Source organism: Xiphophorus maculatus, chromosome 4 (genome assembly GCF_002775205.1).
Source record: "Xiphophorus maculatus strain JP 163 A chromosome 4, X_maculatus-5.0-male, whole genome shotgun sequence".
NCBI lineage: Eukaryota > Metazoa > Chordata > Actinopteri > Cyprinodontiformes > Poeciliidae > Xiphophorus > Xiphophorus maculatus.
In genome coordinates, this window is record NC_036446.1 from 26,810,912 (window position 1) to 26,829,546 (window position 18,635).

Here is an 18,635-nt window from a genome sequence, read left to right on the forward strand (position 1 = left end):
TGTACTTCAGGGTTCTTGTATAAATATATTTAAGGGTCACTTATACAAGAACTACTCAGTAAGAGCCTGCGGTTAGTCTGTAGGCAGACTCTGGTCCATTCAGTCTAGTTTTTGAAAATCAGCAGCAGTGCTAACACTTTTGCTCCCAGTGCTTCTGGCCTCCCAAGAAAAAAAAAGAAGCTAAACGGTTTGTCCTGGCGCCTGCGCCCCGAGGTGTCGATGCTTTTCTGCCACTGCTTCCCCCAAGAGCTTCGCGTCGGAGGAGGGCCGGGGAGAGAGTTAGATTTGAAAACAGAGCCGCTTCATCTGGGAGACCGGTGCTGCCGGGTCGCCAGCTGACGGGAAGCTTCCCAAATAAAGAGCCGAGGCAGAGTGTGCTCTCGCTCCTCTGGCTCTCATTAACTCTGGCGGTGTGACTCAACGTCCGCAGAGAGAATAGCGCTGAACGTGGGAAATTTGATTCTCACCAATTAAGAAAGGCGTTTGTTTACCTCACCCCTAGTTTGTCAATTCTGCAGTATAATACCTTGGTGGGTCAATACGAAAAAACAACAAAAAAAACAGGTTGAAATGAGGCCCATTTATCTAAATCCAGCTCTGGATGGGGATTTGTGCCTTAAGTGAAATTAAATGTAAGGTTCTCACATTGTTATTTGCAAGGCTCCTGTGTGGCGTGAGCGAGAAGGTCATTAGCCCGTCAAGCTGACGGTTCAAAGCGCGACGCTACGTAAGCTAAACGTCTTTAATGACTCTGATTGTCTGCAAGTGTTCTGACCTCCAAAGGGAGCCGGCTAAAATGGACCTTATTAATCTACCTTGTATTAATTAGAAAATAACATCCAGTGCGAATACTCCTCCCCTCTTGGGGTGTCTGTGGAGGTAATTAGCAAGCATACTGAACTATCAGGGAAACCTTGGCCATATTGAAGAGGACGGAAAGCCTCCTGCCGTCAGAACACAAACAGATAGTGGAGCAAAACCATTTTCAAGACGTTTCTTTGGAGTTTTTATTTTTTTTAATACAACAGTGGCAATTAAGAAGAATATCAGAGGGATTTTCTTTCTGTTCTCTTTGCGTTTCCCTTTCCCTCCTCTGAGGCGGCATGTAGGAGAGAGACGATGCTGCTGGTTCAAACACTACGGAGTGAATTAGAGGCACAAAGGGAGAACCTTAAAAGAATAGTTTTATTAGTCTTTGGTGCACAGCACAAACCTTGAAAGTTGAGTTGCTGGAGCTGTATGCATGTGATGAAAGAAGATGGAAATGAACGGAAAGTACTGACAAAAAGTAGAGTGACTTACACGAAGCGTCTTCCGCTGGTTCCTCAGCTTTGTTATCCCTCTTGTTTCTGTCATTGCTCTTTTGTTTGTAGACACATATAACAACAGCAGCTCTGTAAGTGGTAGTAGATTTTGTATTTTAAAATCGCTGGTGTATTTTTTTTGTTATCCAGATTGTGTCTCTAAAGACATTTCAGATGTTTGCTGCTGCAGCAGTTGTTGAAATATGAAACTAATGGGGCCCAATCATGTTTGGTTTTCTGTAGGCTGATGTGAAAGTTTAAGATCTAGAAATGGTCACTTAAAAACTAACATTAGTTTCACTGTGGTTAAATATTTCCCATTTAGTATTTCATTTGTCAGAATTGGTTCTGACAGGTAGATTCAATGATTGTTCATTAACTGATGAACTTAGTTTGTCTTGTCACAGTCGTAGCAGTGGCGTATTGTTGCATGAGTTGAAACATAAAACACTTAGCGTGTTATTCTACTCCAAGTTGCGGTTCAATTTTTCATCTCCGACCTCACCCTCTCCTCACATTCGGTCGACTCCTAGCAGGTCTGTTACCAAGGACGCCAACCTTGTCGTTTATTTAGATTAGTCCCTGCCACACTTTGACAGATTACGCCACGCTTTAAGCTGTTCAGTCAACATTTATTCTAAGTAAATGTCCTGTATGTCATTGATGGCGTCCCCAGATATCAGTATGCAAAGACGGGGAGGCGAGTGTTCGGCCGGTGGAGCGGTCCTTTGAACGCCTCCTACGCGCCGGTCCCAATGACAATCAGGAAAAGGACAGTCATCTTTTGTTCTTTCGAAGTATCACTCCGTCACCTACCAGAATTCCCATGCAGTCAGTAAAAATGAATGAATTATGCATGGTGGCGAGTGGCGGGGGAATTGATGGGGGATGCAAATCGCGCCTCATCCGAACCCTCCGGGTCGCCCGTCTCCTCCGCTCCTCCTTCTCTCCCGCCGCTGATTCGAATACGACTGTGAGCGTCAGGTTTTACTGCCATGTAGAACGGAGGATCTCGGCATGCGGGAATTGTTTATGATTGGGTTTCTCCCCTCCGTGCTCACTTTGCTCATTTCAGGTGAAAATGTACATATATATATATACTGTGTGTATGTATATATATATATATATATATATATATATATATACAGGCAACCGCTTTTATGAATACAGAGTTGCACTTTGTCCGTTGTGTTTATTTTACTACCTTGAGAGAACAAGAGGAACGTGAAGAAAATGAAAAATTACTCTCCATCCATGACTTTTTATTACGTTACAAAGGAACACTTTTTCCATGTTTGAACAATCGGACTTATCCAGAAATTATCACCTTTGATGAGATTCGGTTAGCAGACGTTCTCATCTCTTCTCCTTTACTTTTTTTTTTTTTTTGCTTATTAGCAATAGTTGGTTTCAGGCGTCTTTGGGAAGATCGGATCCAGCCGAAGAATACAACAAGGCCATAACTTTGTCAGCCTTGCTCGCAGCAGAGCAGGAATCAAATTGAGATTTGTTTATTTAGTTTTGTCAGATTGTGAGGTTGGAGGCAGGTTTCACGGCCACTGGTGAAAATCTGAATCACCCCAGCTCTGCCTGGTGTCCTTTTGTTACGGAGCCTATAAGTATTCGACTCTCGTCTAGGTTGAAAATAAAATGCGCGCTTTTTCCATGTTTTTTAGGGTTTTCCAAAGAGCTGGTGCTGAGTAAAATTAGAATCAACTTAGTTTAATTTACGAAACACTAAATCAGCCTTAGTGGAGAATGTGCCATTTTTGTTTTTTCTTTTTTTTCTTTGTTGTGTCATTGAAAAACATTAGAAGCACTTAACACTGAACAACTCAGCTATTTCAGTTCATAATGGATTGCAAAAAATGTCCATAATTTAAAATTAATGTTCACATTATCTCAGATGACAGTGCTTTTTTGTAATTTGGTGTTAAAAATAATGTATTTTCTTTTCCTGTTCAACTTTTTCCACAAACTATTAGCTTATGCTAATGATGTCTAGTAAATTTCCTTAATTAGCTGTTCCCAGGTGGGTCTGGTCTTTATTTAGGTGTAGAGATGCACTGATCAAGTTTATTTCCTCAGCCGATACAGATTTATAGGTTTTTTTTTATGTCTGTCCTGCTGACAGTTTTGATTCGTTCTACATTTTTTAAGAAGTACAGTTGATGTGTTGTTTCTCCAAAAATTGTTGGAGTTTTTATTGTATTTAATAAATATGGAGAAATCCAAATTTTTTGTATTTTACCCACAGATCACTGATCAGAACCAATAAAAAATCGTCTGATTCCATCCTCGGACATTTTCACAATTCATTCATGAAAGCCAATCACTTTGGACTTGCATATTGCATTTTTTTTTTTCGCCATAAAATGTGGATCCACTTTATAATGCATTCTTAAATATCTTGTTTATATATTCAAACAGCGACGATCTGCCTCTGCCCGGCGGAACGACTGACTTTTGAAAATTGCTTTCTGAGCTACAGCTCTTTTGGGTGCAGTAGCTCATAATTGTCTACAGTCTTAAACAAACTCGTAAAGTGACTCTGCTCTTCGCACTGCCAGTGTTGCTGCGTCAACAGCACCCGCACTGAGGAACGTCGAGTTTAAATTGTCAGGCTGTTTCCAAAGGCATTTAAAAAAATCTTGACATAAAAAGAAAAGATGACGTTTGACTGCTTGCAGTGAAACGCAACCTTTGTTTTTCTCTGAAATTGAAAACCGCAGCGTGTTATCGGTGTTGTTATCGTTCGCTTAATGCGTTAATCTATATCCATCTTTTTTGAAAGTCATAAGAACACGTCGGTCTACGTCACATCTGATGAGGGAAACGTTAAGTGCTTCATTTTGTTTGTCAGAACGAGAGTGTGTAGGTAAATTCAATGCCACTTGCAGAATCTGATTTATTCTAGCTTTTTTTTTTTAATATGGGGCTTTTGATTGTATATCTGCTACAAAGGCTGAAATCAAATCTTTTTTGTACATCATCCCTGTGTGGCTCCTTCTCTGGGAGAGTTTTACAGCATTATAAATGGAATGGAGTGGAGCAATTGTGTGCAGCACTATGGAGTGGGTTTGTAATGAAAGAGCATATTTAATTTAGTTGTAAATTGATGTCAGTTTTGCTTAGCATAACAAATAGCGGCTTTGGTGGAGGATGCACTTTTTAAAACACCCTTCTAGTTTTAAATGTATACAGAAAATGTTTTTCTTGTGAAAATTGCAACAAATGTTCTATGTTTTTTTTCTGTTTAACCTGTACAACAATAAACTAAAAACATGATATTTTAATGAAACAAGCAAAGCAGTCTAATTTTAGTACAAAGTGGATTTAGATCACTGTAGATAGAGTCAAAAGATGTAAAGGGTGTTGCTTGGTTAAAGGGAAGGAAAAAGAGCAAATAATGTAATTAACGCTTCAGGTTGACCATCTTTATCTGGATTTTTCTGGGTATGTTGTTTCAGCCACGCCAGGATAAGGGTGACTCTCGCTTGATTCCACCAAATTTAATAATTTAATAATTTTTGAGTCCACTCTTTAGTAAAGGTCAATGGATGTTTGTGTTCCTATTTACTATTAAATTAAGAGCAAAAACATGGCTGATGAAAGATGGATATTTTGTGGCGTAGCTTACATTTCCTACTTGAAGAAGATTTGAATTTGTCTTTTTCTGTGAAAATCAAATTATGATCAAGGGGCCGCGCAAAGTTGCTCCGAGGTCCATCCGATCTAGGTCCATTAAAGATATATTGTATTATATCAGAACCTTGTTTTCAGTGGATTCTCTGATATTTTATGGAATTACAACTTGAGGTCCATATGGGATATTAACGTAAGCTTCAACATAGCAGAAAATGTTAACCCATTAAAATGTTGAGGAACTTTAACAGAATATGGTTAACTGTTTCTGGTTAACTGTTTCTGGTTAACTGTTTCTGGCATCTAAACTATGAGCACAAATTATTCATTTAGAATATATATGAGCGAAACTAAGACTACTTTTTGAGAAAATGAGAACCTCATTAAAGATCTTTGAGTTGCTCCTGCCTTGTTTTAACCACACAGATACTGCAGTATTGGTAAAATGCTTCATGGCCTGGCTACCAGCTCTTCTTTTAGTAAGCATAATGTCTGAGTCTGCCCCATTTAAAACGCTTATTGTTGCGTGGCGCGCATATGCAGACGTGGCGCACCACGGGGCGCACCGGGTTTGTTTAGCTTTAAGAGACCTGCAGGATCCACCGGAGCCATCTAGATGGATATTACGTGAGTCCTGAGCTGCAGGCTTTTATTGTATTATGTGCTAATCAAGTGATCAGTTTATTCTTGGGAACCCCGGTAAGGTAAGCGAAAAAGCAAATTAAGTCAGGTATGCAGGAGTTGTTTTTGTCTTCAGGGCCCCTGCAGCTCTTTATTACTAACCAGTGGAGGACAAAAATGTTTTCTTGGCTGAGTCACTTGAGAAGCTGCAGCCTGTGATCTTGGCAGCAGCTTGTTGTTTTTTTTCTTCTTTTCTTTCATTAATTTCTCCACTTAGTCTGTTTTAGTTATTCATTGACTCCTTTCTATAACTGGTCGGACTTTTTACCTCCATTTTGCCTTTCACATTTCTTTTCCCAGAATTGTATTTCACCACTTATTTTATATGGTGTTTAATCAGAAGGGACTTATGAGAATAAAAAAAAAATTACAAGAGCATCCTGGCCAATGTATTAGTTGGTCAAAATGGCGGTAAGCTGCAACCGACACATAACAAAACACAGTAAAAATGTCATTAACAATAGACGTAATAGAACCAAGTGTGTCAAGCATAATTATTAGCAAATTCATTTATCAAAACATTTACATCCTGTTATTTGAGCAGATTTAAATTTCCTTTAAATCTGACTCCTTTAGTTTAAGAGAAATTTAGTACATTTTCTTTATTTATTATTTTTATCTTAACTCGGTAAAAGCCCGCAGATATTAAAAATGCATTTTCTAAGTAAATTTAAGAACGTCTTGTATTCCGGATGATATAGGATGTTTGATATTTGGGTGTAATGTTGAGAAGGACTTTGCAAATTAAAACTTAACCAAGAGAACATTCAACACTAGCAATACAACATACAGTAATGAGTCTTTAAAGGTTGTGCTGAATCTCAAAGTAAACTGTTTAAGAGTAAAAAAAAATACAAATCTGTAATCAAGCAAAGACCTAAATGTAGCGCAGATTTCTCTTAGCCTCAAAGAAGAAACTGGATTTTATCTTTGTTTTTTTTAAACCAGTTTGATAGATTGAGAGAAGAAAGTGCCGAATTGCACCGATCAGTATTAAACAAATTGTGATAAAGAGACTGATCCTGTGTGAATCCAGCAGAGTAAATCACAGTATCATTAGCATAAAAATGTACATTTGATGCTCCTTGGTCAGGATTGTTGTATAAAATAAAAAAGGGTGGCCTTAGAACTCATCCCTGAGGAACACCTGTAGCTAGATGGATTAAACCAGAAGAAATCCCCTTAGCTTTCTCTCAGGGTTTTAAACAAAATGTTCTGACAGTACACAAATACCAAACTTCTAAATAAAACACAGTTTAATTCTTGTTTAGGGCATTTAAAAGCAGAAAAATAGGTTTATTTTCAACCTCTGAAAATTTAAATGATTTTCCCCAAGTTTTGAATGTAATTCAAATTCAGGGTCTTCAGGGGGCAGAAACCTAAAACAGGTTCTGGAGTTCATAGTTTTCTTTTTCTTCTCATGGTGACAGTAGTGATTCAGATGGCGCGACCTCTGCACAAGGACTGATTGCTCTGTGGCAACACACTCCTGTGCCTCCATCAAGAACCCACAGGACCAGTGTTTCTGTGGTCTGCAGCCTGCTGACCCTTCCACTAGTCTATGTTACGGATGGCTGACCTCCCCAGGCAGGATGACAGAACACAGTGCAGGATTGTGGAAAACTTTCAAAGCAGATGAACAGAAAAGGAAGAAATGCATGGTTTGTGCTTGAAACAGTTCATTTATTTATTCCTAGATGATCCTAATTAATTGGCTTCCTCATGACAGTAAGAAACATCCTCAGCTGACACAGCTCAAGCTAGCTTCCTGGTGTCAGAACAGACGTCCCCTGTTCAGATGAGCTCTTTCACTTGAGACACACTCAGACTAAGCAGAATGAGGAATTGTCGGACTGTATGTATTTTCAAATACCCGAAAAAAAGAAGCTGTCAGAGCCTTTTATGTAGCGTACGGGACAAAGGGCCAAAAGTCTGAATGGTTGTCCTAGCGAGAGAATCTGCAGGAATGCCTGGCACAGCAAACTCGGATGTCTTCAGAGGAATTTTTTTCTTCGTTCATTCATCAGGGGGATTTGGCGTGCATCCCGCCTCAGAAGAATCAGCCATGCTCTCCAATTTGAACGAGGGTCTCTGCAAGACATTGGCCATTTCCAGCACTTCTGAAGTCTTTCATTTGGCTGTGGAAGAACAGAATAGGCAGATTGTTACTTCATGTCGCTTTGATTCTCCCACCTCAAATATCCATGACGTTCTCTGCTGGGTTTTCTGCTGAGTTTTGTATTTTTTTTCCCCTCCAAGTGTTTCCTTTATCGTTGCATTGCTGTCACAGTACGGCATAATGTCTTCAGATTTAAGATTTGTCACACTTATTTCTCTTTGATGTCTTGACCATATGTATGTATAGTATGTATGTATGTATTTGTGTGAGTGTGTTTTTGCTCTCTTCTCTTCAGGTCACCCAATAGATTTGTTGTAAATATTAGGTTTTTCTGCCAGATGACATGATCTTTATTTGAAATGTTCGGGTATTTCAAGGAGTTTATGATTCCATGCTTTCTAACCCAGGCTCCCAGAGCTGTTAACCTGTCTTAGTGTCTTAGTGTGACGCAAATGTCAGTCGGACAGTGGGGGAGTTGTTCCATCAGACCGCCAATTCCGAAACCACACACACACGCACACACAAAAACAAAAAAACTCGTAAAAGCGCAACGTTTATGACTGCGCACAGATTAAAAAACTCATGGGGTCCAAATGACTCCATCTCTTAACAGTGCAGGAGGGTTAATGGTGAAACTGGCCCACAGAATCACACATCCTCCACTGTATTTCACAGTGGGCATAAGGTGCTTTTGGAAACTGCGCCTGCTTGTCTGTGGTTAAACAGAAAATGTTCTGTGTTCTTTTTTTGACTTCACACATTTATTTGTTCAGAATTGTTCAAGTTTGGTGTGGCACTGGTGAGTTTTACTTAGTTATTTCTTTCTTATTGTTGAAAAGTTTTTACTGACAGTTTTTACTAATCTTCCATGTCAGAGCACTCCTCCCCCACTCAGGTCCTCCAGCAATTAGCAAACACCTGGAGGAACGGCTCACCTGCTGAGTTAATCATACTAAATACTTAGTTCAACTCTCCAAAGAACAGTTGTAAATGGCATAACAGAGGCACACTGTTGTGATGACGAGATGAAGGCGGAGTCCCAGAAGGAGCACGAGCTCCTTAAAGAAACAGAGGCCAATTTCAAAGCGTCAAACTGCAAATTTCCTTCAAGTCATGTTTGACATACACAACATTTTTTTATAACAACTGAAGAGTAATGATTGTGTAATGTCATCTTGTGCCTGGGAAATACACAATGTCGCCTCTTTGATAAATCCCTCTCCTTGCTGAAACAGTGATGTCATCAGGAACATCAGGTTGAGCGCCACTCCAACGCTCCACTTCAGCACACAGATGGCCTCACAGGCCGCTGTTGCCAAACCAGGACTCGTCATGAGGCGAGACAGCAGCACGAATGTGGAAAACCTACATCAGGGATGTCAAACTCCAGTCCTCCAGGGCCGGTGTCCTGCAACGTTTAGATGTGCCTCTGCTGCACCACCTGAGTAGAATAATTAGGTCATTAAGACTCTGGAGAACTGATCTACACAAGGGCAGGACAGTGGCTCTTGAGGACTGGAGTTTGACACCTGTGACCTACATAGTCACAAGTTAAATAAATGAGCCGTTTTGTATCTCTACCTCTCTGTAAAGCCTGTGTTGCTTACAGTTGCCCTCTCTGGATGCTTGCTCAGCTGAGCTGCTGGTTGCTACTCTTCTCTTGTCTTTGCTTCTCCCTTTGTGAACTCTGGGCTTCTCTCTGTAAGCTATCGATTGCAGCTCTCTTCTCTTCCCTCTCTGCCGCCTCTTGCTGCTCCAGTGGTTGTTGAATCCAGCCAGAGCTCGGCCACAGTCTGCATCCCACTGCGACTATTGTGAAAATTAAAATCAGGACTGTTTAAACTGGTGGGTCATTGGTTCACAGGGAAGACATACAAATAGGTTTGAGGTTTTTATTTTTAGTAATAGGCCTAAATACACAGCCCCTCTAGGACTTTCTAATAGCAAAAAAGAAAAAAAAAAACCAATCAAAATCACTGTTTTTTGGTGTAACTTTGGAAATATTTGCGATTTGCAAGTGGAATAAACACTGCCACCTGCGGGTGGGATTTATCAGTTGATGCAACCCCATGCTTTTGACCATTTTTGTGGAAAATTTGCAAGAAAAATGTGGGGATATGGATGCCCTGAATAGAAATAGAATAATAAATGCTTATGATTGCAGTTTGCAATCAATCACCGAGTCCTCGGTTTCCCTGCCTCAGAACCCTTAGTGTTGCTGTGTTTATTTATTTGTAAATGTTATAGTTTTATTGATATGGATCCTACGCAGCCTGGAATTTCAAATAAGTTTTTTTCAGGTTTGGATTCATATGGAAAAATATTTCAAGAGATTATTATTACAAAAGCCTGTCCATCCAGCCATCCAAAGTTATTTTGAACCTATTTTTTAATTTTATTTTAAAATTTCGCTACAAAACAAGACCAGTCACAAAAATTCACATTTTGGTTCGAAAAGTATTAGGAAATCCATATTAAAAGAAGAAAACGCAGACTTTATTTGCACTTGTAAATATCTGTGATTATGATGCTTTTAATCTTACGCTTGTAGAGCATAAAATCAGCTCTCCAAGTCCAATCTTTGCTGGTTTGCAGACACATGCCACCAGTAGACGCCAATAAGCTGATGAAAGAAAATGAAAACATATGTCAGGATGATGAAACAGCCTGAGCAGTTGTCACAGTACAAACTGCATAGACTTCCAGCTCACAGTCTCAATAAAACTTGCCTGCGTTGTAGTCATTCCAGATGGCAGATTGTACATAGGATCTTGAGGGATGGCAGCAAAATAAAATATGAAGACATCTGTTCTAGGACATTTATTTTTCATCGCTCTATGCTACACTATACGGACGGCTGAAAAATCCCACCTTATTTTTTCCAGTCTGTATTTACGGAGCGCTGCTGGAACCTCCCGTAAAAATTATTGTTGATGAAGATGTGGAAGGAGCTCAGATTAACTTGGTTTTCACCCACTTGGGGCTGCTTTTAGGGTATTTTATTTATTTATGGATGTTGTGACGGTGCAAAAGAAATGAGGGCAGAATGTGGAGTCAAACTCCGGTCAGTAGAGGAGCGTTGCTCTCCTGGGAATGCACTTGTTTCTACTCTGAAGTAAAGCGACAGAGGATTGTACTTCATCTATACGTACAGCTAGCGTGATAAAAATGTGTCGCGGCTCATGGGAGACCTACTTTATATTTGACGAGTAGAGATCCCTGAATCTAAATAAAAAAGCTTTTGCTTATGTCTAACTTTGGTCCCACGTTCTGTTTTCAGCAATGGTCGTGTGGAAGTGACGGCAGGCGGCAGTCTCCAGATTTCCAACCTTACGGAGGAAGATGGAGGCGTGTACACCTGCGCGGCTGAAAACTCCAACACCACCATCGAAGCCCAGGCCCAGCTCACAGTTCAAGGTAATCTAATCAGCCAGCATTGCTGGTTTCTACAAAGTTTGGATTCTGATCCACAAAACAACAGTGATGGAACCATTGGACCCAGACATTTGCTGATTAATGCTAATAAATCAGTTACACAACACCATTAAGCAGTTTTATTTGTATAGCACCTCTCACAAATAAAACTTGACTTAGACTTAGACTGACTTTATTGTCATTTTGCATGCACAGGGTGGATACAGAACGTAATTTTGTTGCATACGGCTCAGGACAATGTTTTGAGGTTCCAATGTTGTGAGGTTACTCCAGAATAGAATAAAATACAGTATAAAATATGAATATAAATATGAATATAAAATATAAAGTGCAGGACTGACAGTAAAATGGAAGTTATTTAGCTATGTATATGTGCAAGGTATGAAGTGGAGATTAATTATTTGATTAATGTAAAGGATATCTCTGAAAGTTGGGATGTGAACCATCATAAAACAACACCAGTAAATCCAAAGTCCAAACACAAGAAGCCTCTACAACCATAAAACTATTGTTAATTACTCTCGTCGCAATAGTTCTTACCAAAATATGCTAGGAGGAATTATTTTGATTTTTGGAAATGATCTGAAGATCTTTAACACGGTGTTTAGTGGCCCACTGGTTTATATTGTCTACTCTCTGTTGTATTATTAAAAGCAGTGAAGACTGCTTCAATGTCAATAAAGATATCAAATATCTAAAAACAGACATTTTGAACACTGTCTGTGCTGTTTCTGCCTCAAAATCTAAAATATATCAATTTCTTTACATCTGCCCCTTTTAGGCGTAGGAAAAAAATGGTTAACAATTAGTTGCTATGGCGATTCCCACCTTTCGCAGATGAAAGGCGGACGAGCAAACCTTCATTTTAGGCCTCAAACAAAGTTGCTTTATGCACTTGCAAGTCAAAATTATTGAACCATGAGAGTGGTTCGACTACATGTGAGAATTTTGTTTTATGAGTCTGCAGTGTTTTATCTGGCAGATCTGTGAGGTTTTACTGTCAATACTCAGGAGAACATTGAGTGCAGACATAATGGAAGCTGGCTGTATGATGTCTGCACTTTTGGGTTATTTTATAGAATACTGTAATTTCTACAGCAATGTCTGACACCAGTGACTGAAGCTAGACATAAATTCCCTATATTTTGAAGGAAAACTGTGAACATGAAAAGTGGTTTGATTCCAAATCTTTCAGAAAATGTCAAAGTCTGAAAAATCTGAATATTCTGTGGTAAAACCCAAGATCTGTCCAAACAAAATAGCGCCATTAACACAAATGAGTTGAGCGTAAAATCTTTTTAGCCTAACAGCATGTATGCCCTCTTACACAAATGCATTGTGAGTACTGTGCATTGGTAGATTGTTATCTCTATCAATCTACCAAAAAAAAAAGCGTTATCATTATTAGTTTTCAAAAAGTATATAGTTTGCATTTGACTGTGCAAGCTCCAACACTTACGGTCAATGTCTTGTTGAAGCACCCATTACCTTTTCAGCATAAGCCATCAATACCTCTGAACGTCTTTCAATATATTCACAGTAATTGGTATGCAATAAAATTTCCTGACTCTGTGCTTTGAGCTCAGTGTTTGGAAGTCATCTAGCAAACTTGTACAGACACAAAAGAACAGTCTGGCTTTCGTCAGTCAGTAAAATACAGAACAGTTGCTCTCTAGGCAGATCGGTGTGTTCTTTGGCAAACTGTGACCTCTTTAGGCCGTGTTGGAACCTCCTAAAGCTGTCTTCTAATAAAAAACACAAAGCTGTAAATCATCTGTGATCGGCCTGGAACTGATCATTGGCTCACTCTTGTCCATTTTGAATTTCCTTTCAAATGGTGGTTTTCCATTTTCTTCAACATCTTTTTTTGCTATCATCTCATCTTCTTCACTTTTTTATATTTGTACTCCTCTCTAGTCTATGTTTTGACTAGAGAGGAGTCAAAAATTGTCTGGAAACACCCATTTTACTCTGGTTCTTAAATAGAAATCCACTCTAAAGACAGTAAATGTTCAAACTATTGGGTGTGTTGGGTTTCTATTGCTCTGCTGCAGCTACTGGTGGTTCATCAGGGTCTTTGAATTGAAACGCTGGCTCTTAAAGCAACGTCTGAATTGAGAAAAGTATCAAAATGCCAATTCATTCAGGTAAACTCCAACTTTCGGTGCCTGTTTAAGCTTCAGTTGGTGTTTCTCCGTGAGCTACGGCCCAGCTACTGTTCTCCAAGTAGCTTTGGCCGAAATCCTGTTAGAGATTGATGGAAGAGTTTTTGTGATTTTCAAAACCATAAAAAAATTTTTTGAATGTGTGGGTTTCAATCCAATCTTTGGGAAAAATCACACACCAAAATGCATGAAGAGGAACAAGTTGGCATGAAATCATCAACTGCTAACAGCACAAGCGAACTTCGGTGCATTTGCATCGACACCGGTAATTATACATGTAATCAGTCCCTCGGGATTTAAATCATCCCGTTGTGGCTGAAAATCACCCGATATCCTGAAGTATTAGTAGCTTTATTGTTTGGGCTACGTTGGAAACAAAGTGACAGTGCCACTTGAACAAATGTGCAAATTGGAATTGGGTGAGAGGCAGCAGCAAAGTCAAGTTGCATTAGCCGCTGAGGAGAGTGCGGCAGAAAAGAGCAAGAGTCTCTGCAGGTCTTGCTGAACTCTCAGATCATCCCTCCGTCAGCGAAAACAATCTAATTTCGTCTTATTATGTTTGGGAATGAGGTTATTAAAAGCCCCCTGGACTCGTATTTCAGACATAAAACAAAGCCAGAGAGAGTTTAGTTGGAAAGGAAATGAAACAAGCAAGATGTATTTCTCGCATGCGAGCCACTCCGAGGCAGAGCAAACGATTGTAGTGGCAGAAACAAGCAAATCAAACAGAGCCCAAATAGTTGCGCAGTAATTGTCATTAAAAGACACTTGTGGACTTGGATGGGTTTCCCGACAGCTCCGAGTCGACGGGATTTTGGCTCAAAAGAGTTGAGGCAAGGGGGGGAAAAGTCCCCGGGGTTCTTTCCAACACTTTATTGCACTTCACACACACACCCGTCGTGCCACGACTTCCAAACCTCTCTGCCCAAATCCCTTCATCTATTCCTCACCCCTTGCCCTTCCTTCATCACTTCCCGCCACTTGCTGTGATTAAAGGAGGCCGAAATGGAAAATTGGATCGGGTCACAGGAGGACACTTCACTTCATTCATTTCCAACTCTTCGAGCCCGCCTACCAAATTCCCTCTTAAATCCTCCACACGTCCTGCCCGACCTCCCTGACACACTCGAGGATGGATCAGCACTCCTGGAATACGGTAGAAGGACAGCCGTCGCTGTACCAGAGCGACATTTTGATTAGCGTCCATGTTGTACACTCAGTGCCTAAATGCTTTTGTGTCAATCGCATTCAAGAAGAAGCCAAATTGTGGCATTGATTTTCTCTCTTGACGAGGAAAAGGGAGCCTAGAAAGATCTCTCAGTAAGTAGTTATTCCTGTAAAGGACAGTTAAATCAATGTGGTTTTAATCCATACTATCAACAAACTATTTCTTTGATTGACTTCCATTAAAACCCCTCCAGGGTGTTTTTTTTTTTTTTTTTTTTTTCTGGAGTAACGAGAGGAAATTGTATGTTTACCCGCAAGAGGCTTTTCATAAACACCGGACTGTTAGTAGTGGAAAGGATGCAGGAAGCCAGCTGCTCTAGCACTGTTGGGTTGGAGATACCTGGAGGGTCTGTAGTACAGCTGGTGCATAAATTTAGAGGAAGAAATACACAGATATTCATATAAACACCAAACACACAAATGTACGATTGCCGGCGTCTCTCAGTTGTGTATTTACAAACAGCGCCTCACAAAACTATTCATATCCTTTGAGCGTTTCCACATTGCATCACGTTACAAACGCAGTGTTTCATTGGCATTTTTATGTGGTTGCTCCATTGTTACAATCGTGCAAAGGAGCTATTGTAAGGTAGAAGCAGAAGAATATGATTCTTTGAAAAATAAGTGAACAAAACAACTGGAATTTGGGCCCAAAGATCAGCCGGTCAATCGATAAACCTCTATTTTCTTATTTTTAGGCGATCAGCCGATATATCTGAAATCAGTCTAATCCACCAATCTAATCTACCTTTGCAAAAGTTTGTTTTTAAAATATAAAAAAAAGACTAAAGAAACTTTTTTAAAATTTTGGTCAGTTTTGGTAGTCTGGATTGCAATGCCGTACGTTTTTCATTTATATTTGAGAGAACTACCTCATGTAAGGCTTAACAGGTTTGAATGGTTTAACATTTATCGTTCAGTGGTTTTCAATAAAATAAGATTGAAACATCAAAGGTGTATTGTGACCTTATAACACCTGACAGCATCAGTCATTAAAAAAACAAACGGTATAGGCCAAAGTTAAAGTTTTTTAATGATCAATGATCGTGGTTGGCTTGCTGTAATTCTGGGTCAAATATGAGCCCGATTGTCTGACATAGGACGATGAGGACGCAACAGCAAATCTACAGCAATAAATCAGAATACTTTAAAAGGAATGGGTCAATGAAAATCCAGAAGTTGTTGCAAGAACCATAAGAAAGCAACCTGAAATCTGAAAAGGATGCTTTTCAGATTTTACCAGATCAGATCCACTCAGAGTCACTCTGGCTGAAGCGATCTAATCTCAGGAGGATCCAGCTGAAGTTACACCAATAACATCTCTGTTTGGCTCTCCACGAATCACACATCTAGCTGCAGAGCAACAATATGCTTCAGACTTGTATTAGGTCCTTGGGTATTTTGCAAATAAGCAATACGTACTAAAATCGCATTGCGCCTTATCGTTCTAATAATTACAATCGCAATGTCACTGTGTTTAAGAGGATTTGGCTCATTGTTTTTGTTCAGCTAATAAAAATCCTGTAATTATCCCGCAACAGACAGGAGGCTTTAGAAGATGGTGACGCTCTAAATGAGTGTTAACAGCAACACTCAGGCCTCTCGAGTCATATCTCAAGGCCCCATGTGTGGTGTTGACACACATGCATGTGTTTCTGTGATAACTGTCTGTGGAAGGGGGTGTGCGTGCGTGGGTGTGTGTGTGTGTGTGCGTGTGTGTGTGTGTATGTTATGTGGTGGATGACTTTGCTTTGACATCTCACCCACTATCAGAGATGGGAAGAGAATAAATGAGGCCAGAGGAGGCAGCAGCTTTTGATTATGGCCGTGCGTGACTTGGGCACCACCCAGACCTGGGCTCTCTGTGTTTCTGTGTGTCGGGGTGTGGGTGTGTTCTATACAAAAATAGTCTATAACCTGTTTGATAGCAGTTTTATGGGGCTCCGAGTCAGTGGTCCGCATCTATCATGCCCTGCTGCTCTCAGGTCATCAACTTAATTGTTCTTTCCATGTGCTGGGCTGCCAGGCAGGAAATCCCTGCCCCCCCATAAAAGCCTTTCATTTGGGCTGTGGTCTCTGGATGAACAGCCATGGTGATTACAAGTGTTTATGGTTTGTTTTGGGTTTTTTTTTTATAAATTAACAAAGGCAGCAAAAGTTTCAACATTTTGGAGGAAAACTGGCAGAAATAAAAGTGCTTTCACCCTTACAGATTTCTTCTGTTTTTCATTTTTTTTGAGTTGGACTTAATTGACTCAGATAATCGAACGACATTTAATGTCAGACAAAAGTTTATTGAAATGACATTGTTTTTTTTTTTTTTTGAGTACTGTCAGTCCACAACATCTAATTCTGATTTATCCAGACTTGAGGAGGAGGATCTTAGCGTTGTCAATCACCTTGTATACACGCCACTCACCCTCTCCCCCTTGCTCTCTGCTACACTACAGCTTCTTCCCATCAGCAGAGCCTGCGACGAATTCTCAGGCTAGCTAGAAAAAAAGCTCTACCTTGGGCAGAGAGTCAACTTCCAGCAAGGACAACAACTCCAACCATTCAACTACAGGTCAAAGCATGTTTATGGGTTAGAATGACCTAGTCAAAGTCTAGACTTAATTGTCTGCATTAGGCAGGATTTGAAAATGGAAGTTTTCCATCCAATCTGTCAGACAGAGAGGTGAAAGTAAATTAGTTTTTAGTGCAAAACAGGTCGAAATACAAAAATATTAGCACTTATAATGTCAGCAAAACATGGTTCTATAAAGTATTGTCTAAGGAGACAGATTAAATACGCACACCATTTTTTTCAGATTATTCACATTATATATATAAAAGATATGAAAAACCATTAATTGTTTTCTTTCTATCTGACAATAAAGCACCACTATGTGTTGGTTTTTCATATGAAATCTCAATAATATGTATTGGAGTTGGTTACTGTGGAGCTCAAGACTGGTCAATGCTTTTGGATGCTATTGTACTGCTGCAGATACACACTCATGTTTGAAGAAAAACATTCAATTAATTCAACCAAATAAAACAAACAAAAAAACAAAAACAAAATCATTCCCCAAAGTAGTTAGAAAAAAACAAGAGTAAAATCTGAGCACTCATCTATCAGTGTGACTTTTAAAGGGTGATTCTCTCCCTCACTGACACAGCAGATAAGAAGCGCTGAGCTGGATTAGGATCCAGACAGCAGCTGGGATGACATGATGAGACACACCAACACAAACGAGCCAGAGAAACAACAATTAAGATTTATTACAATAAGCCAGATAATAATAAAAAAAGAAAAAAGTTGCATGTTCACGGTATCATCATGTAAATGTGTCCGTATCAGAACTAAACAACAGCTGCTGCGGCAACGGTGGAAAGCAAGCAGACTGGGAATCAGACAAAAACACCTGGCTGAGATAAACACACTCCCAGGGAGAAAGGGAAAAGGCATGTGTGTGGGGATGTGTGCGCGCCAGGTTGATCAGATTAAATCTCTTTAAATAGCAGGATGGAAAGCTTATTTCAGCCAAAATTAAACTGCTCCATGACAGCAGCAGGTTGGAATTGGGGGGGTGGAAGTGTGGAGGGACTGTGAGGCGAAATTTCTACCAGATTATTGTCAAATTGCAACTTTCCAAACAAACCTTTTATAGGAAACAGCCTAAGCTGGGTGGATAAATAAAGCTAACACAAGACAATAATGTCAGCTTTACACATCGGTGGTAACACTAACTACTAATAGTATTTCTACTACCGTGTATTTAGCTCACGCCCCTTTACTATCTTTTCACATGTTGAAAGTAGAAGTACCTTTTAATTGAAATGCAGAATGTGGCAATTTTTATCCGGTTAATCGATTGTCAGAATAATCTGCAGATTGATCGATTTCTAAAATAAATGCTGGTTGCAGCCCTAAGCTGACGCACAACTTCACACAGCGACGCTGCAGACACTCAGACCTTCTCATCCCTGCAGCGGCTCACCTTACCTGAACATTTATAGCCGAGAAACTAAAAGTTAAGAAAAAGTTTGCACCAGATTACCAGAGATTCAAACTAA

General features: G+C 39.8%; 1 protein-coding gene across 15 annotated transcripts in view; it reads left to right on the forward strand.

Moving 5' to 3' along the window:
* Window positions 1-18,635, forward strand: part of neo1 (neogenin 1) — a 204,634-nt gene that overhangs the window by 119,580 nt on the left and 66,419 nt on the right. For all 15 annotated transcript variants that reach the window (XM_023332282.1, XM_023332291.1, XM_023332288.1 and 12 more), the window contains one exon: window positions 11,030-11,166. In XM_023332282.1, the coding sequence (XP_023188050.1) occupies window positions 11,030-11,166 (137 nt within the window). The remainder of the gene's footprint in view (window positions 1-11,029; window positions 11,167-18,635) is intronic.